General features: G+C 42.8%; 1 protein-coding gene across 1 annotated transcript in view; it reads left to right on the top strand.

Moving 5' to 3' along the window:
• antxr1a (ANTXR cell adhesion molecule 1a) overlaps nucleotides 1-18,700 on the top strand; it is an 82,047-nt gene extending 63,347 nt beyond the window's left edge. The window contains exon 18 of the mRNA XM_067394053.1: nucleotides 17,481-18,700. Coding sequence (XP_067250154.1) covers nucleotides 17,481-17,888 — 408 coding nt within the window. The 3' untranslated portion in view covers nucleotides 17,889-18,700. The remainder of the gene's footprint in view (nucleotides 1-17,480) is intronic.
• Nucleotides 18,701-19,813: the final 1,113 nt, after the last annotated feature.

The following is a 19,813-nucleotide window of genomic DNA, read 5'->3' as shown; positions in this document are numbered from 1 at the left end:
GAGATACTGGAGCGGGCTCTGGAGATACTGGAGCGGGCTCTGGAGACATTGGGGCCGCTTTCTTCCTCCTCCTCCGCTTACTGGGCCCAGTAGCGGAATATGGGTCCAGCCTGGGGCAGGCAGGGAGTTCGCTGGAGCGGTATGCGGAGGAAGCCGGAGGTTGACTGACTGGCCCGTCCATCCGTGTTTCTGGATGGACCGGACGACAACACTGATCCTGAACCTCTTTCACTAAGAATTTGGAGCCATTCAACCACAAAATTAAATTGATAGTTTCGCTTAAGGAGAAACAAAAAACAGGTTCATCAAAACGGATAGTGTCGTCATCCAATCCATCCAAAAACAGGGAGATCAACTGAGCGTCGGGCCAGTTAGACAAGTAAGCAAGCTCAACGAACTCCTCCACATACCTCTCCAGCGAACGTCCTACCTGCAGGAGCCCGATAATGCGTTCGCTGGCTGTTAGGGTGAGAGGCGATGGAGGAGCTGGATCCAGGGAGCTGGGGAAAGTCTCCATTCTTTTTTTTCGTGGAAAATCCGGTCGGTTTTGGTCCGTTCTTCTGTTACGGGTGGCTGGTAGAGAGATGAGGCAGATACGGATTTCCACGATAATAGAGACTTTACTTCAAACAATGGCAATGAACAACAGACAGACACCTTAACAAAACAGAGAACGGACGAGGAGTGAAGGGAGTGAGTGCAATATATGGGGAGTGCTGACAATAGAGTCCAGGTGCAGGTGATGAGTGACGATGAGGAGCTGACGAGGGAAGTGAGTGCAGGTGTGGAGAACAGGAGGATTCTGGGAAATGGAGTCCAGGGAAACAAGGGATCTGTAACACAGTGTTAGTTAAATTGATCATAAAGGCGCATATTCAGAACATTACACCGGACAAACAGCTGTGAGCTGTAAAGCAAACACAGACAGTTATGCTGCCGGATAGGGATGTTGTTGTCTGGCAAAGCCATCAGAAGATTCCAGTATTTGAAGCCAGCTTAAAAAAAATGCTGCTTATATAATGGGGCACAGGAGGTAAAGAGAGTCTGAGCTAACTTTTTAAGGGGCTTTGCAAACAGTTTTTTTTTTTTTTTTGAAAGCTATTGTGATCTTTCATTTAAGGAAGCATCCACTTCACCCAACTCACCTAAACACATGTATGCGCATAATAACTGATTCCTCTGAATAATGTATGTATGTATATCCACTGTTACATTTATAAAATTACTGACGAAAATGTTTTTTTGATGAACATTAGTAAGAAAATTACTGACAAAAATGTTTGTTTGATGAACATTAGTAAAAAATAAAAAATATGCATCATGAAGGATCATATTAACAGATACTATTTTTTATTTTAATAATGTTTCAGTAAATGTTGAAATTAACATTAAAGGGTTAGTTCACCCAAAAATGAAAATTCTGTCATTAATTACTCACCCTCATGTCATTCCTAAACCATAAGACTTTTGTTTATCTTCTAAATGCAAATGAAGATCTTTTTTAAGAAATCTGAGAGAAAAGTTCATAAAGAGATTGTAAAACTAATCCATATGAATGGAGTGGTTTAGTCCAAATTTTCTGAAGAGACTCACTTTATATGATGAACAGATTGAATTTAGGCTTTTATTCACATATAAACATTCATCAACTCACACATCAGTTGTGGTAAAGCATGTTTGCTTGACTTGTGCGAGAACCAATGAAATTCATTCTCGCATGTTAGGCATCATGTTTGAGCTTCCGTCATTCAGGTTTGGTTGAGCTTCTGTTTCTGTTCACTTATCAGTGTTTATATGTGAGTAAAAGCGTAAATTAAATCTGTTCATCATAAAAAGTTTGAGTCAGAAAATGTGGACTAAACAACTAAATTCAAATGGATTAGTTTTACAATCTCTTTATATAGCATTAAAGTATTAATCGCGTAGCTTTCAATATAGAAACAAAGCTCTCAGATTTCATGAAAAAGATTTTGGGGTGAAACAACCCTTTAACTAAGATTAATAAATGCAGGAAAACTTTATTTTAATGTGTCCTTGTGTAATGATTCATCACTTAGACTGGGATCCATTTGCATGCTTTATCAAAACGGAGTGGTCGTACAGGCTGGGTCAGACAGTGGCAAACAGGAATGACAGAGGCAGGCAGTATCATGGTCAGAAGACAGGCAAAGAAACAGGACAGGCAGATATCAATCACAGAACAGGAGACAGGCAAGGATCAAAGGGCAGGCAGCGAGGGTCGAGAAACAAACGTAGTCAGCAACAGGGAATCAAACAGGGTATAAATGCTCAGTAATGTCCACCTAGGCAAAACAAGACTTTGCGGAGTACTGGGGTGTTTGGCAGTCTTTTATAGTCCGGGTTATGGGTTACAGCTGGCTATGTAATCAGTCCAAGGTACGGGCTTGTGGAAAATGTAGTGCAAGTGTCTGCGTGTGTGTTAGTATTCTGGTGACGGCTCCCTCCAATGGCTAGAGGAGGGAACCATGGAGTTCGTCTCTGTGACAGATTTGGTATGGGCCAACGTACCTTGGGCTTAATTTGCGGCAGGTGAGCTTCACATAGATCCCGTGTGGATAGCCAGACCCATTGACCCGGCTGGTACGGGGGAGTTGGATGGCGGCGACGGTCTGCTTGATCCTTCTGTTTGCGGACAGCGTGTTGAAGGTGGGTGTGTGCTCTATCACAGGTCGCCTCACTACGGGTCATCCAGTCGTTGACTGCGGGAACGCTGGTCCCCAGACCATGGGAATAATGGAGGTTGGAATCCAAGAATGCACTGGAATGGAGTAACTCCGGTGGCAGGTTTGCACAGGGAATTCTAGGCGTATTCGGCCCACAGCAGGTATCTGGACCAGTCGTTTTGGTTTTGATTGCAGTATATTCGAAGAAAGCGGGTGAGTTCTTGGTTCAGATGCTCTGTTTGACCGTTAGATTGTGGATGATAGCCGGAGGTGAGGCTGACATTGATGCTGAGCGCTTGACAGAATGCTGCCCAGAGGCGAGAGGTGAACTGGGGACCCCGGTCAGACACAATGTCTTCTGGTAGACCATATATACGAAAGACCCAGTTGCATAGTTGTTCAGCGGTTTGCATGGCTGTGGGTAGTTTGGCGAGGGGAATGAGGCGGCACTCCTTGGAAAACTGGTCCACCATGGTGAGTATGGTGGAGTATCCATTCGAGATAGGCAGGTCAGTGACGAAGTCCACGGCAATGTGGGACCAGGGGCGTTGTGGAAGTGGTACAGGTTGTAGCAAGCCAGCAGAGAGTTGATGTGAGGGTTTATTTCTTTGGCAGACTTGACATTCATTGACAAAGTGAATAGTATCTTTGGGCAGAGATGGCCACCAGAATCGATTCTGAAGAAGTTGAGTGGTTGCTGTAATACCAGGATGACCAGAAGAGGGAGAATTGTGTACCATCTCCAGAACACGGTTGCAGAAGTCCATGGGCACAAAGGTTCTTTCCGGGGGACCATCAGGAGGTGTCTCGTTCCCAGCGTTTGCCTGTTCCAGTTCCGTCATGATATCCCACTGTATCGGTGCAACAACAAGAGAGGCAGGTATTACGAATCATGGCTTTGAGTTTGGTTCTCACCTTCAAACTGTCTTGACAGGGCATCTGCTTTGACGTTCTTGGATCCAGGTCGGTAGGTGACAGTGAAGTGAAATCGGAGTCTTTTGGCAGTTCATAGGTACTCCAGGTTCTTGTGGTTGGTCAGGACAATGAAAGGATGTGTAGCTCCCTCCAGCCAGTGGCGCCACTCCTCGAAGGCGGTTTTCATGGCCAGTAGTTCTCGATCCCTGACATCGTAGTTGCGCTGTGCAGATGTGAGTTTCCTGGAATGAAATGCACAAGGGTAGAGTTTAGATGGATTACCTTGCCTTTGAGAGAGTATAACCCCGAGACCAGTGTTGGATGCGTCCACTTCGACGACGAACGGGAGAGAGGGGCCTGGATGGTGGAGAATGGGAACCGAGGTGAAGCGTTCTTTGAGGTCCTGGAAGGCCTTAATAGCAGGTGGCGACCACTTGAGTCGATTCTGCCCCTTCTTCACCATGCTGGTAAGCGGGCAGGCGATGGTACTGAAGTTTCGAATGAACCGGCGGTAGAAATTGGTGAACCCCAGAAATCGTTGTAGCTCTTTGAGTGTATTGGGATGTGGCCAGTTCAGGATGGAGGTTACCTTCTTCTTGTCCATGGCAACGCCATCTGGGCTGATGACGTAGCCTAGGAAAGCTGTGGATGTTTTGTGGAACTCACATTTCTCTGCCTTGGCGTAGAGTTGATATTGGATAAACCTCTGAAGAACCTGTCTGACCTGGGTGATATGTTCCTCCATATTGTCTGAGTAAATCAGAATGTCATCAATGTATACAATTACAAATTTGTTTAACATGTCTCTGAATATGTCGTTGATAAAGGCTTGAAATACAGACTGACTATTGACTTGCCTTAAGGGCATAACAAGATATTCGTAGTGCCCAGTAGCCGCTGAGAATGCAGTTTTCCACTCGTCGCCCTCCCTTATGCGAATAAGGTTCTATGCACTGCAGAGATCAAGCTTGGTAAATTACCTGGCTGTACGGAGTTGTTCCAGTGCAGCAGAAACCAATGGCAGTGGGTAACGGAACTTAACTGTGATCTCATTTAGTCCTCGGTAGTCGATGCACGGGCAGAGACCCCCGTTCTTCTTCCCTACGAAGAAGAAACCAGCAGATGCAGGTGAAGTAGATGGTCGAATAAACCCCTTAGCCAGTTCCTCTTCGATGTACTTCTTCATAGACTCAGATTCAGGTTGGGATAACGGGAAGATGCGACCCTTGGGCGGTGTAAATCCTGGAATTAGATCTATGGCACAGTCATGAGGACGGTGAGGTGGTAATTGAGATGCCCGTACCTTGCTGAAGGCTACTGCCAGGTCTTGGTATTTGCTAGGGAGTTGTAGGCCAGAGGAAGTTTCCGTGGTGGGTTCTGTGGAGATTACAGTGGGTTCGGTGGCCTGGATGGTTCTGACACATAAGGGAGGTGATTGAGGCAGACACTTAGGCAGTGCTTGTTCCAGTGAATGATTTGACCCTCTCTCCAGCAGATGTGTGGGTTATGAGTGCGGAGCCACGGCAGCCCCAGAATGATAGAGGATATGGACATAGGCAGGATGTGAAATTGAATGTGCTCTGTGTGAAAAATGCCAATCTGCATGGTTAAGGGTTGTGTAATGGTGTTAATGCTTCCTGAGCCCAGAGGACGTCCATCTATGGCTTCCACTGTGAGAGAAGAGAGACATTTGATTCATGGGATTTTCTGCTGATTAACAAAGCTTTGGGATATGAGGTTTCCCACAGCCCTGGAATCCAGTAACACAGAGGTCTCCAGAGGGACGCCATTTAACACCAGTTTGATGGGCACAGATACACACATAGCTGAAGAGTAGTGGGGTTTAGAATCACTCACCGAACGTGGGGTTTCAGGACGAAAACGCACCGGGCAGTTTTTCCTCATATGACCCGAGCTGCCACAGTACAGACACAGACGATGGGCTAGACGGCGACCTCTCTCCTCCTCAGACAGACGGTAAGCGTCGATTTGCTGATTTGAGCACGAATGAGGTTATCGACATGAATGGCGAGTTCAATGAACTGGTCCAGACTTTCCCCCTCATCTTGGCAGGCGAGTTGAGTTTGTAATTCTTGCGACAGTCCTCTTCTGAAACAAATTTTGAGCGTGTCACTCACCCAGTTGGTCTGTGCAGCAAGCATACGGAAAGCCAAAGCATACTCAGCCGCTGTGCTCCGTCCTTGAGTGAGTTCCAAAAGGCGGTCGCCGGCCCCCTTGCCATCACCGGGATGATCAAACACCTCCCTGAATCTCTGTAAGAAGTACTCATACGAAGGGAAAGCAGATCCATCATCTCCCCATACCGCTGTAATCCAGTCTAGCGTTCTCCCCGTAAGCAATGAAAAAATTAGAGCGATCTTACCGGCATCGGAACTGAACATGGCAGGCTGCTGATTGATGAAGAGGGAACACTGGAGAATGAATCCCTTGCACTTTGCTGGGTTGCCGTCGAATTTCTCAGGCAGAGAGAGGTGGGGATTAGTTGGCGATGGCGTTCCTACCGCGTGTGTAATGGCGGCCGCGACGGGCGGTGGAGACGCTGCGGGAGTGGTGAGCTGCAAGCCCTGGAGCACTTTCACCAGTTCTTCCATGAGGCTCGTGAGACGGTTGAGCTGGTGCTGGTGAGTGGCCAGCTGACTGGCCTGAGCAGACATGGTGGCACACAGGTGAGAGAAAGCAGCTGGATCTGGAGTTGGTGAAGTCTTCTGTAATGATTCATCACTTAGACTGGGATCCATTTGCATGCTTTATTAAAAATGGATCCCAGGACAGGCAGCTATCACTCACAGAACAGTAAACAGGCAAGGATCAAAGGGCAGGCAGTGAGGGTTGGGAAACAGAGTCAAAAGTAGTCAGCAACAGGGTATAAATGCTCAGTATTGTCCAGCTAGGCAAAACAAGACTTCGCGGAGTACTGGGGTGTTTGGCATTCATTTATAGTCCGGGTTATGGGTTACAGCTGGCGATGTAATCAGTCCAAGTTACGGGCTTGTGGGAAATGTAGTGCAAGTGTCTGCATGTGTGTTAGTATTCTGGTGACGGCTCCTTCCGTTGGCCAGAGGAGGGAACCACGGAGTTCGTCTCTGTGACACCTTGTTACAGTGTAATTATGCATTTAGGTACTGACTAACATTAACAACGTACTTACTATAGGGTTAGAATTAATGTGTTAGTTGCATGTACTTATATATAGTTTACTATTATTACTTCAGTAAATACATGTAACATGTAATAAAGTGTTACCATGAATGCTTTAGAAGTATTTTTAATTATTAGTTCATGTTAACTACTAACGCTGTTACTAATGTTAACAAACGTAACCTCATTGTACCCAGTAAATTTAGCCACTTACCAAAAAAAAAATTGCATAGTCAGCACTCTAGTGGATGTGTGTCAGTGATGGATTTGTATTGGAACCAGTTGTATTGGTGTGTCTGACCCAGATTCTTGACATTATGATGACGTGAGTTTGGTGGTTGTGTCTTTTGGTTTACATAGCAACTGTGGTCATACATGTCTGTCAAGCTTTGAGTGGATCAAGATGAGAAATTAACTTATTTAATTTAAGTTACTGCCAAATGCTTCTGTCCAAATAGGCAAAGTGGTCAAGTTGATGCTACATACAAAATCATTGAACAACATGGATCTGTTGCTAATTAGAAGCAGATGATGTTTTATTGAGCCATACAGTGATGCTTAGCATTTGTTGCTATTGAGGTTTGATACAGACAGGTTAGGGACAGGTTTCGTGGTACAAGTAGATATAGGGGCTTAAGGGATAGGAGTAGGGTCAACAGTATAGTTGTAGATGTAATTACAAAAATTACAGATGTAGTTACAGTGTTATATGTCCTCTGTGCTTGTTCCTGGATTTTGTTTCATTTCCTGTTTCCTGTCATGTCTGCTACATTTTGTAGTCCCTTGTAGTTTCTTGCTTGATTAGTTCCCTGATTGTATCCAGGTGTGTCTTGTTAATCTGTTACCCTGTGAACAGGTCAGGTCTTGTTGTTCTATGGCTGTATGTTGGTGGATTTTTGGTTTAATTCCTGGTAAATGTATTTAGTTCTTTTCCTCATATTTTGTTGTTTTTATTTTTGTTATTTTATCATTAAATTTGGCTCCAGTTGTCCCTTGTCTCTAAATTCAATAATAAGTAGTGATGGGAAACCTTTCTGAAGCATTTGAGGCTTTCATCAAATTGTGCCGAAAAATGGTTCATTACTTGAAGCTTTTAACACAGTGCACATTAGTGACCTCTGGTGTTCAGACTTGTTTCTCCACCATATCTAAATCGTCGCGGAGCAGATCTACGGTTTTAAAAAGCACATGACCAAAGCTTCAGAAGTCCGTGACATAGCTACGGAATCACTCTTGTCTTGAATCAGTTCTATCTAATATAAACTAATCTCATCTAAATTAATTTGTGACAATGAGACCACCACTCGTGTCATGTGTAACCTGATCAACGGATTCACATATTGATCAATAATATAAAATATACAATGATGTGATCATAACTGACATTAGTAGTTAAAAAAATATTTTGGGTGAGCTGTTTAACCCTTATGTTATGTTTGGAAATAAAACATGGTTAAATGCATTTTTCCTTTATGCAATTGAAGAACAGCTGTCTCGATTTTCTGATTACTGCATGACGTTCCAAGCTTCAAACGTCATCAATCACGAGGTATTTTTGATACAAGCATCGGTACAATGTGTGATACAATCGTGCTTTGAAAACTCAGTATCAACCGTCCCATCACTAATAATAAGTGGGTCCAAATTATCTTTGAAGTTGAAAGAGGATCCCAAGACTTTTTAGCTCAAAAAATAAGAATATTAACTCAAAAAATGTATTGTGATATCTTGTTGTAGCAAAAAAAAAAAAAAAAGCCTTTTTATTTTGTATTTTTACACCAATATTTAGGTCAATATTTGCCCCCTTAAATTGGTTGTCGGGGGCATTTATTAACCTTTTATAAGTGCAACTCTTTTTTTTTTTACCTTTTTGTCAAATTCTTGAATTTAAATTTATAAATTTGTTTAAAAAATTATTTTAACAATAAGTTCAGTTAGAATAATAAGACATAATCGGGCTGTCACCACTCAAATAATAAACAAAATAATCCATCTTTGCACTGCAGAAGTGACAAAAAAGCTGCATCTGAAGTGGTATATTTATTTACACAAACTTTAATGCAGCTCAGGAGACTGTCCTCTTCCAGAAAATGACCCTATAGGTAGTGTTTTCAAGCACCTTATTACAACCTATATTTACGTTTTAAAGTCAGTGTCATGTTACGTCTGTCGTCATGAAATGACGTATGACAGTCGTTACCAAACAAAATGCGTGTTCATTTAAATCCAATGTGTGGACTTTTTACACTGTCCCTTACCTGACATTTGTCCTGTTTCCATTTAGCAAAACTCTTTTTTTTTTTTCTTTTCTTTTATTAACCACTACACCTACCCATCCTTATATAGTGCATATACACTTTATGAGCACATATGTTCCCTGGGATCGAACCCATGATCGTATGATCACATGATTGCATATAGTTGTGTATTGCAATGCTCTGCCAATTGAGTTACGTGAAACACTGTTTATTAATGGGTCACTGAATCATCGACTCACTCTATTCTTTAAAAAAAAAAAAAAAAAAAGTAGATTCATTCTGTAACAAAACACCACTGTTGCTTGGAGATTCGCAACTGTGGCTCTGTTTGGAAGTATTTTCGTTTGTGAAATGGAGCAAAAATAACATAAAACGGTCTCAAAAATATAAATCACTTAATATTAACTTATTTATTGAATTGTTTGAAATTAGTATCACAATTGCAGTTGTACTGATATTCAGGATAATAGCAGCCTTGCTTATGTGATGTCATTTTTGCTCCAAGCCCTCGTTAATTTCTGATCCTGCTTTTGATCATCCAAATGTAATATTTTCAGGTAATTTTCAAAGAAACAACAGCAGCTCATGTTAACCTGTTTCACAAACATATTAACAAAACACACAAGTTCAGTCTCTGAAGTGTTGTCCATGACAATTTTTTCACGCTTGCTCTGTTGACTGAAGGCAGGAAAACCAACTGATCACAGTGCTCAACTACTGCATAGTATAGATGCATTTTGGGAGTTGTGGTTTTTATTCTGATTGTATTATACTGCTATTCATTAGATACAATCAGTCAGATTCAGTTTTTAGTCGCAAACTTTTGCAATGTAGAGCCCCTTCATAGCTACTCATTTGGTAATTGATTAGTCTCACCTGTTCCTTGTTTTGTTCCTTGTTCCTGTGTATGTACAGAAACATTTTTTCTCTGAGTCTGAAAGTTAACGATAACAATCTTTAGTCTGTGTTCATGCACCATGGTATACTGTTGTCAGGGTTCTGTCACTTCAGTCTTGTTTATTTCTTGGTTTTGTGACAGAGCTCTGACACTCCCGTTCTTGTCGTGTTTTTGTGTGAGCGTATGGTCTCGAGGGTTCTCGGGGCTGTGCGCTCTCTTGTCTGCGTGCCTTGTTTCATGTTGGGAGCGTGGCGTTCGGATCCCGGCACTCGTGTCTAGTTTGGTTTCGGTTTCGTGTCGGGATTCGGACACTCGCGCTCCCAGTCCTGTCTTTGTTGTGAGCGCACGGTCGAGTGTTCTTTCACTTGCCGTGCGTTCTTGTCTCCTGTTTTGTCTCTTGTATTGTCATGTTGTGTAGCACGCGGTTATTTCCACCTGCCGCGTGCTTTCATGTTGTTTTTGTCTTGTGTTGTGTAGCACGCAGTCTGTGTTTCACGGGCTGCGTGCTCTCATGTTGTCTTGTTTTGTGTGAACACGTGGCTTATGAGTTTTCATAGTCACGTGTTCATGTCTCGTCTTGTGTAAGCACATGGCTTGTGATTTGTCTTCATTGGCCATGTGCTTGTGTCTTTGTTTTGTTTGATGTGAGCACATGGCTTGTCATGTGTTTCTTTGTGCCATGTGCTCTCATGTCTATTGTCTTGACCCCACCCACCTTGTTACCTCATTATTGGTTGATTTGCCCCACCTGTCCTCCCTTGTTACCTGCCTTGTTTGCTCTCCTATTTATTCTCCTTGTGTTTGCAGTCCTGTGCTGGTTCGTTGTCGTTTATTGTCGTATTTCTCCTTGTGTGTCATCAAGCCTAGTCAAGTCTAGTCCCTGTCAAGTCAAGTTTTAGTTATAGTCTGTTTTCCCCCTCGGGGTTGTTTTTGTTGTGTTTTTGTTTTTATTTTTATTATCAATAAAGCCCTTCCTTTCCTGCAATTGAGTCCTCGCTCCTTCCACCACCCACCAAACCTGACAGAACGAACCAGCCATTATGAGGACTCAGCGGAGGAAGGGCTTGTGTCATCCACCAGCTTCCACCCTCTCCAGCCCGCTCTATGACAACATTCTCCAGTTCAAAGCTTTGAGCTCCCTCCGTCAACGGGGGAATGACTTGAGGAGGTTTGCACAGGAATTCCACAGTGTTGCAGAGGGACTGGGATTTAATGACGCGGCTCTCAAGGACCTATTTAATTATGCCCTTGACGAGCCCCTCAACTGGTGGAGGATGAGAGGGCTGGACCACCTGACCTTTGAGGCTTTTGTGGAGTTTCTTGTTTGCCCGGGAAAGAATGCAGCAGTCTCCCCAGAGGCGGTCGTTAATGCTGCTATTTCCTCAGAGGCAGCTATCTCCACACCAGTGCCTCACCGACATAAGCGGAGGAGGAGAAGGAAGGCTTCCTCCGACTCGGAAGGTCTGGTGATCCCAGAGCCCGCTGTAGGCCAGGAGGCCTCTCCAGAGCCCGCTGTAGGCCAGGAGGCCTCCCCAGAGCCCGCTTCAGGCCCGGAGGCCACCCCAGAGCCCGCTTCAGGCCTGGAGGCCACCCCAGAGCCCACTTCAGGCCCGGAGGCCACCCCAGAGCCCGCTTCAGGCCCGGAGGCCACCCCAGAGCCCGCTTCAGGCCCGGAGGCCACCCCAGAGCTTGCTGTAGGCCCGGAGGCCACCCCAGAGCCGACCAAGAAAGCTGCAGCACCCACAGAGGAGGGAGGCACAGTGCCACTGCCTCACCCTCACAAGAGGAGGAGGAGGAAGGCTTCCTCCGTCCCTCATGGCCCGGAGGCCACTCCAGAGCCCGCTCCAGCCCGTGAGTCCGCTCCAGAGCCCGCTCCAGAGTCTGGTCCAACCCGTGAGCCCGCTCCAACCCCAGAGGCCATTCTTGTGCCACTCAAGCGCCTTGCCCTGCCGGCGCCTCCCCAGCGCCTTGCCCTGCCGGCGCCTCCCCAGCGCCTTGCCCTGCCGGCGCCACCCCAGCGCCTTGCCCTGCCGGCGCCTCCCCAGCGCCTTGCCCTGCCGGCGCCACCCCAGCTGTCTGCCCTGCCGGCGCCACCCGAGCGCCTTGCCCTGCCGCCGCCTGCCAAGCTGTCTGCCCTGCCGGCGCCAGCCAAGCGCCTTGCCCTGCCGCCGCCTACCAAGCTGTCTGCCCTGCTGGAGCCTGCCTGGATGGTCCCTCCAGTACTGCCCTGGTCCTTAGCCAGGACTCCCGTTCTTGTCGTGTTTTTGTGTGAGCGTATGGTCTCGAGGGTTCTCGGGGCTGTGCGCTCTCTTGTCTGCGTGCCTTGTTTCATGTTGGGAGCGTGGCGTTCGGATCCCGGCACTCGTGTCTAGTTTGGTTTCGGTTTCGTGTCGGGATTCGGACACTCGCGCTCCCAGTCCTGTCTTTGTTGTGAGCGCACGGTCGAGTGTTCTTTCACTTGCCGTGCGTTCTTGTCTCCTGTTTTGTCTCTTGTATTGTCATGTTGTGTAGTACGCGGTTATTTCCACCTGCCGCGTGCTTTCATGTTGTTTTTGTCTTGTGTTGTGTAGCACGCAGTCTGTGTTTCACGGGCTGCGTGCTCTCATGTTGTCTTGTTTTGTGTGAACACGTGGCTTATGAGTTTTCATAGTCACGTGTTCATGTCTCGTCTTGTGTAAGCACATGGCTTGTGATTTGTCTTCATTGGCCATGTGCTTGTGTCTTTGTTTTGTTTGATGTGAGCACATGGCTTGTCATGTGTTTCTTTGTGCCATGTGCTCTCATGTCTATTGTCTTGACCCCACCCACCTTGTTACCTCATTATTGGTTGATTTGCCCCACCTGTCCTCCCTTGTTACCTGCCTTGTTTGCTCTCCTATTTATTCTCCTTGTGTTTGCAGTCCTGTGCTGGTTCGTTGTCGTTTATTCTGTCGTATTTCTCCTTGTGTGTCATCAAGCCTAGTCAAGTCTAGTCCCTGTCAAGTCAAGTTTTAGTTATAGTCTGTTTTCCCCCTCTGGGTTGTTTTTGTTGTGTTTTTGTTTTTATTTTTATTATCAATAAAGCCCTTCCTTTCCTGCAATTGAGTCCTCGCTCCTTCCACCACCCACCAAACCTGACAACTGTACTGTACGTCTCTTCAGATGCGGCTTCTGCGCTACCTTTGCAGTGTAAAAATGCATTGTTACGGTGGCTACAGCACAAATAAATCTTAACCTGTTGTCTGCACATATGTCTAACATGTGCACTGGTTAAATATCATCAGTACTTCCTTTTCAACAGGAAAGAATTATTATGTTTTTGATTTGTAGTGTGATCATTTTCTATTCACTCTGAAGCTGAGCAAGTGGTGACAATAAGGATAGTTTGAGCAGAGCAGATGACAAAAGTCTGGGAGCGAAGACCAGACATTAACAAAGGAAGGCATGCGTTTATTTAGCAAAAATCTGTAGGGCCTGGTGACTGTAACATTAAAAAGAAACTACAGCTGGCTGCTGTCCAGGGTTACTTCTGAGAGAGACAGTGTGGAGACAGAGCGGTTTGCATGCGTCTGCAGATGAACATTCTGAAATGAAGGCACAACCCTCGATCTCTTTGTGCACCCTACGCATTGCCAAAATTGGCATACAAGAGCAATCAAAAAGTAAACACTAAAATCATAATGAACTTCAAAAGAAAAACAATATGCAAAATTATAATAAAAAGACATTTTTGGTTTATAAATGTGTATTAAATTTAAATTCAACCCACAAAACACAATTTTTGAAAGTTCTAATTAACAGAACCATTTGATTTTTTTTTTATATATATAATTTTTTAAGAGTTGACAAGTTGCCAATTTGTTTATAATTAAGTATGGACACTTATATTGTTTTAATAAGTGCATTGAAAGTTTGAATTTACTTACTGCCAAAGTCCCTTCAAAGTTCATCATCTCTTTTGGGAAGCACTGAAATTGCTGTTTGTCAAGGTTACATATTAATAACGTGTCAAATCACAAAATCTGACAATAAAATTATGAATAAAGCTGATTTCGCTCAAATTACACTGAAAAATTACATTTTTCTGTCAGGACCAGCCTATTATGCATGCACATTTCAAGGAAACGAAACATGTGATGTTCTTTTAACTAAAAGGTGGGACTGAAGGTCAGAGCTGAATTATCAGACTAGGTAAGCAAGCAAGGACAACAGCGAAAAATGGCAGATGGAGCAATAATAACTGACATGATCCATGATTACATGATATTTTTAGGGATATTTGTAAATTGTCTTTCTAAATGTTTTGTTAGCATGTTGCTAATGTACTGTTAAATGTAGTTAAAGTTGCCATCGTTTCTTACTCATTTTGTTAAAGACTGTCATTATTTTCATTTTTAAAACAGCAGTCTGTATAATTCATAAACAGCTTCATTCTTTATAAATCTCTCCAACAGTGTGTAATGTTAGCTTTAGCCACGGAGCACTATCAAACTCATTCAGAATCAAATGTAAACATCCAAATAAATACTGTACTTACGCGATTAGACATGCTGCATGACGAACACTTTGTAAAGAACAATTTTGAGGGTTATATTAGCTGTGTGAACTGTGTTTATGCTGTTCAAGTCAAACGCGAGCTCTGTGGGCGGGGAGCGTGAGCATTTAAAGGGGCCGCAGCCTAAATCAGCTCATATTTAATGATGCCATAACTACCGTAATTAAGAGATGGCCACCTGTGATTTTTTTTTTTTTAACCGGAGCTGTTCAGTCAGAATCGGAATTATGTTTCCATGTCAACAGTATCGACACCAAAATGAATCTGCAGCAGTCAGGTACAAGGTCTCTAAGTTGTTTACATTCATTATTATTGTAATGTTATGTGCTTTGAGACATGAGGTAGTTTAATGCCGTCTCTTGTGACGCTTTGCTGAGAGCAGCAGTGTGTGTGTGTGTGTGTGTGTGTGTGTGCGCGCGTTCATGTGTTTTGGAGGAGTCGTAGCTTTGGAGATGCTCCGAATCTTATAATTTGAAAGCTAGCTCGCTATTGCTAGCTTCTCCGAAAATGTTCTATTGCACCTTTAAAATATAAAATTCAATATACACCTTATTGATGATGCATACTTTATACAGGCAAGCAGATAAGCCTAGAATATGAACGCAACACACTAAATTGCACGTTAAGCATTTTCCTCATATTGGTTTTCTATGGGAAAACACTTAACTTGAAACTTTGCTAGTTACGTTCATATTCTGCTTGCCTGCACGTAGTAGGTTTTATTAATAAGGTGTATACCAGTGGTTCTCAACTCCAGTCCTCAGGACCCAATGCTCTGCACATTTTGTATGTCTCTCTTATCTGACACACTCACTTCAGTTCATGCAGTCTCTCCTAACAAGCTGATGATCTAAATCAGGTGTGTTAAATAAGGGATACATACAAAATGTGCAGAGCAGTGGGTCCCGAGGACTGGAGTTGAGAAACACTGGTGTATACTGAATTTGGTCTTTTAATATACTGAATTTTGATCTTGTTGTTACATTTGTACTTAGTACAAACCTGGTAAAAAATAACTGGCACACAGTAGAAGAAATCTTTATTTTGATTTCCAAGTGGGCGTTTCTATAAAGGTTTGATGTCACGTGAAAACTAGAGCTATACATACAAAATCCTTTCATTTTTTGTTGTTCTTAATTACAGTACATGCCATGAGCTCTTAACTGCATAAACTCTTTCAGTGTGTGTATGTGTGTGTGCGCCTTTCCTGGGGCCAGTTGGGGAGTTTTTCATTAGTTGACAGGAAATTGGGACAGAGTGTACTAATTTTCCATAAGTGGTTCTAGCAAACAACCAACAACTAGCTTTTTCTTCTGTGTATCATTAAAACCTGTCTGGCATTTATAGCTTCCTAGAGCTACAATTTAGCAGACAGAAAGAGCCTCTCACCCCTTCTAGTCTACCTCTGGGTGTGTGCTTGTCATGTTGGCGGTAAAGTCCTTCATGATTGCAGCCACATGCATGTGGAGACTTGAAATAAATGTCCCTGGCTTATTCACTTCATCCGAAGTGAAACCAAATAACGTAACACATTTCTCTTCTGCCATGTTGTCTTACATGATGGCAACAAAACAAGCCTCTAACGATTATCTTCTGAGCCTGATTTCCTCAGCTTCTGAGTCAGTTTTCTAATGCAAAATGACACATACCATGGAAGGCGTTTTTCCAGTAAATGTTAAGGTTATTTTGTGAGCTCTGAGAGAAGAGTTTCAACTCAACGCAAAGCCATAGTGTTTTCTTCATGAGGGGAGCAGTTTGCCTGTTGGAGACTTTGACTCAAATTGTTGTTGTTTTGTTGTTGTTGTTGTTGTTTTACAAACCCACCAATGGGTTTACATCCATAATTGGTCTGAAATCCAAGTAAACTGATTGTTATTTTGTTTTGTTTTTTATGTTTCTCAGTCTAAATAGTCATTCGGAATCTCAAGTTTGAGATACATCGTGATATGCAAAATCAAATTTTCCAGTTTTCTGTCCTCAATTTCCATATGCTACTTTGGGTATTGTATGAAAAGAGTCTCTTTGCATTGTGCAGATGCTTACACAGTCACTGTTACTATAGCATCCAATGCAGATCACCTCATATTGACAACACACACTGTCTAAAGAAACAGATCCAGTTTCATTACATTTTTAAAATGACAGTACAGACAGTCAGTTCTTAAAATAAATAAATAAACAAATATGATTTGTGTACAGTGTGAACAAATCCATGGGGAATCTAATCCAAGGCCCAGTTTACACTAGTGCGTTTTCGTTTTAAAATAGTTGCGTCTTGTGCATGTAGGCAGCTGCAGTATTAAAAAAATACTGTGTTTAACTGTACAATGGCTGCTAAAAATGACAATAAAGCCAGCAAAGATTGCAGTTCAGTCTCCAAGTTATTGTTTACATGATCGTCAAGGATACGCAGAGCGAATGTGGGCAGCCACACCATCGTTTTCAAAACTGTCAGATTTGGCCCGTTTACACTGAAATGCAACCCCAGCATTTCCTAACTAAAATAGGCTCTGCATCGTTTTCAAAAGTCTCCGTTTCCGAGGGTCAACAGGTGTAACCGTAGCAAAAGTTATGCATTTTAAAACGAAAATGCACTAGTGTAAACTGATCTAAATGTTAGCCACCACCTAGCAATGCCAGAGCACCCTAGCAACTCCATAGCAACATACTAAAAACACTTTAGAACATGTTAGCCCCGAATAGCAATGCCCTGGTAACCACTGAGAACACCCTAGCAACACTCATAACATGTTATTCACTGTAAAACTATGCATTGACAACCACCCAGAACACCCTAGCAACTGCATAACAAAATATGCTAAAAACCACAAAGAGCACAACACCGCACATAATACCCTAGCAACCACCTTGAACAACCTAACATCCTATCCACTACATAGCAACACCTTGACAACCACCTATAATATGTTAGCTACCTCATAGCAACACATTGACAACAGGAAAAACCATACTTCAGAAAAATTACATTAAAATTCTAAAATATTTTTTTCTGTTTTATCTTTCTCTCTCAGGGTCGCTGTATGAACTTCACCCGCATCAAGTCTAATCCTCCTCCACGGTATCCATCCTACAACCACTATTCTTCACCCATCTTCACCCCCTCACAGGCCCTCAATCCACCCCCTCCACAGGGCCAGCTGCCCCCTCCTCCACGCAGTCCACCGGCCTCGCTATCCTCCAGTTTTCCTCCGGTACCTTCTACTCCTCCTCCTCACACTATCAACCCATCTCCACCCATTACTCCTCCTCCATCCTATTCTCCACCCCCCGTCTGGTCTTCATCCCCTACTGCCCTCTACTTTTCTCCGCCCACATCTCTTCCACCATCACCTACTTCCTCCCTGCCCCCACCCCCTCAAGCCCCGCCTCCAGGCAGAGCTCCTCCTCCAGATCGTCCTCCTCCACGGCCCTGTGTTTAATCTGTGTGGACTACTATGAGGGCCTAAAGACAAGGACTGGAAGTAAACAGGAAATATAAACTTTCCATACCCTCCTCAAGATTCCGCAAGATTAACGCAATAAAACGTGACTCACCTGTGGCATCAAGGATTTTTGCTTCTGTGAAAAGAACAATGAAATGGAACACAAGCCACCATGAAACTCTACAGGGAGCAACACTCAGAATCACACACTAGGCATTGCAAAGAAACAAAACAAAAAAATAAAATCACGTAAGAAGCTCCGGGAGCCATTTGTGAGTTTAACCAAGCTTTGAGAATGGAAGTGGCTGGTTCCATTAATGGATTCATGGATGTTTCACAATTGCATGCACATGGGACCATATCATAAAGGAGATTTCCACGAAAGAGGAAAGTTGAAACAAAGTAACATTTCAGGAGCTTTCTTGTTCAGAACAGTTGAGAAAATATATGCACGTTTTTAACTAGTATACAGGTCAACTTCCTTAAATGGCAAACATTACAGTGGGTCTCATTCACTAAAAACTACTCATGGAATATGCATACTTTCCAAAAATTTCCACCGGATTCACAATAAGTGTGTATACTATGCACACGGTTTGGTTTTTAACCTTCCAATGTTAATGAGTTGGAATTATTCTAAATGAAAGACTTGGCCCTGCTGTAATTTGCATAAACACGCCCATCTCCATATAAGGGTTTTATGCACAATAGAAGTGTGCAGCATACATGTGACTTCAGATGGTTCTAAATTTTATATATTCAAAATGTTTTAATGAGAACATATTGATGAATCATGATTTCTACGTGAAAATATTCATACAATGATTTTACGCACAAATATGCATATATCTGTGGTTAGTGGATGAGACCCATTGTCTGAATTATTCTTGATGTATTTTTATTCCATTGATGGTGAAAAAAATCAGTTGTAACAATCTTTTGAAATTGTTTTCTTTTAAACTAAATTTAGTTGCAAAATACAATCACTTTACAAACATTTTTTGATAAAATGCTTTGCATTTTAGGAAGGCAAAAGACTTGCTGATTCAGGTTATTGACATTTATTTGTGCAATAGTGATTTTAGTGGCTTTGATTGTGTTTAGACAGAGGTGTAAAGAGTACCTGAAAACCATACTTGAGTAAAAGTACAGATACCTTACATCGTCGAAAATGACTCCACTACAAGTTACAAGTAACCAATTCCAATACGACTTGAGTAAAAGTCTTAAAGTGAGTAAAGGCAAAACGCACAAGATATAGTACCTTCAATGCCCTTAGATGGCAATATCACTTCTTTATATCAGAAATAAACTGCTGCAGTAAAAGTTAGGTGCCATGCAAAATTTAATGTGTAATTGCATTACTCATCACAAATGTAGTGGAGTAAAAAGTACATTTACTTGCTTAAAAATGTAGAGAGTAAAAGTTGCCAATATCTTTGATACTCAGTACAACTACAAAATAGCCAAAAAGATACTTAAGTACAGTAACTAATTACATTTACTCAAATACTTTACACCTCTGGGCTGGGGGTTGTTGGGAGGGGGGGCATGTTGCTTTTTGAATTTATTAACAAAGTACCAGACCATGATGAATTAAAGGAATAGTTTACTCAAAAATGTAAATTCACTGACCCTGGTGTCATTCGAAACACATTTTTTTGCTGAATTATTACCTTGGATGGATGATGTTGAAGAGACTAAGATGTTTATGGGGATGGACTTGAAACGTCAGAGAAAAAATCTGAAATGTATGTAAACTATAAGCAACATCACCTTACTTTTTGCACATGTCACAGTTGTAATGGTGTATGGGTGCATTATTAAAAAAAAATAAGTACAAATTATCATACTTTACCCATGCTGTATGTATAAATCTTTGTATCCCTGTGTAGTTTTCCTTTTTGTGATTTTTTTTTTTT

This window comes from Chanodichthys erythropterus, chromosome 9 (assembly GCF_024489055.1).
Source record: "Chanodichthys erythropterus isolate Z2021 chromosome 9, ASM2448905v1, whole genome shotgun sequence".
Lineage (NCBI taxonomy): Eukaryota > Metazoa > Chordata > Actinopteri > Cypriniformes > Xenocyprididae > Chanodichthys > Chanodichthys erythropterus.
Note: the sequence above shows the minus strand (reverse complement) of the source record. Positions and strands in the feature narration are given on the sequence as shown.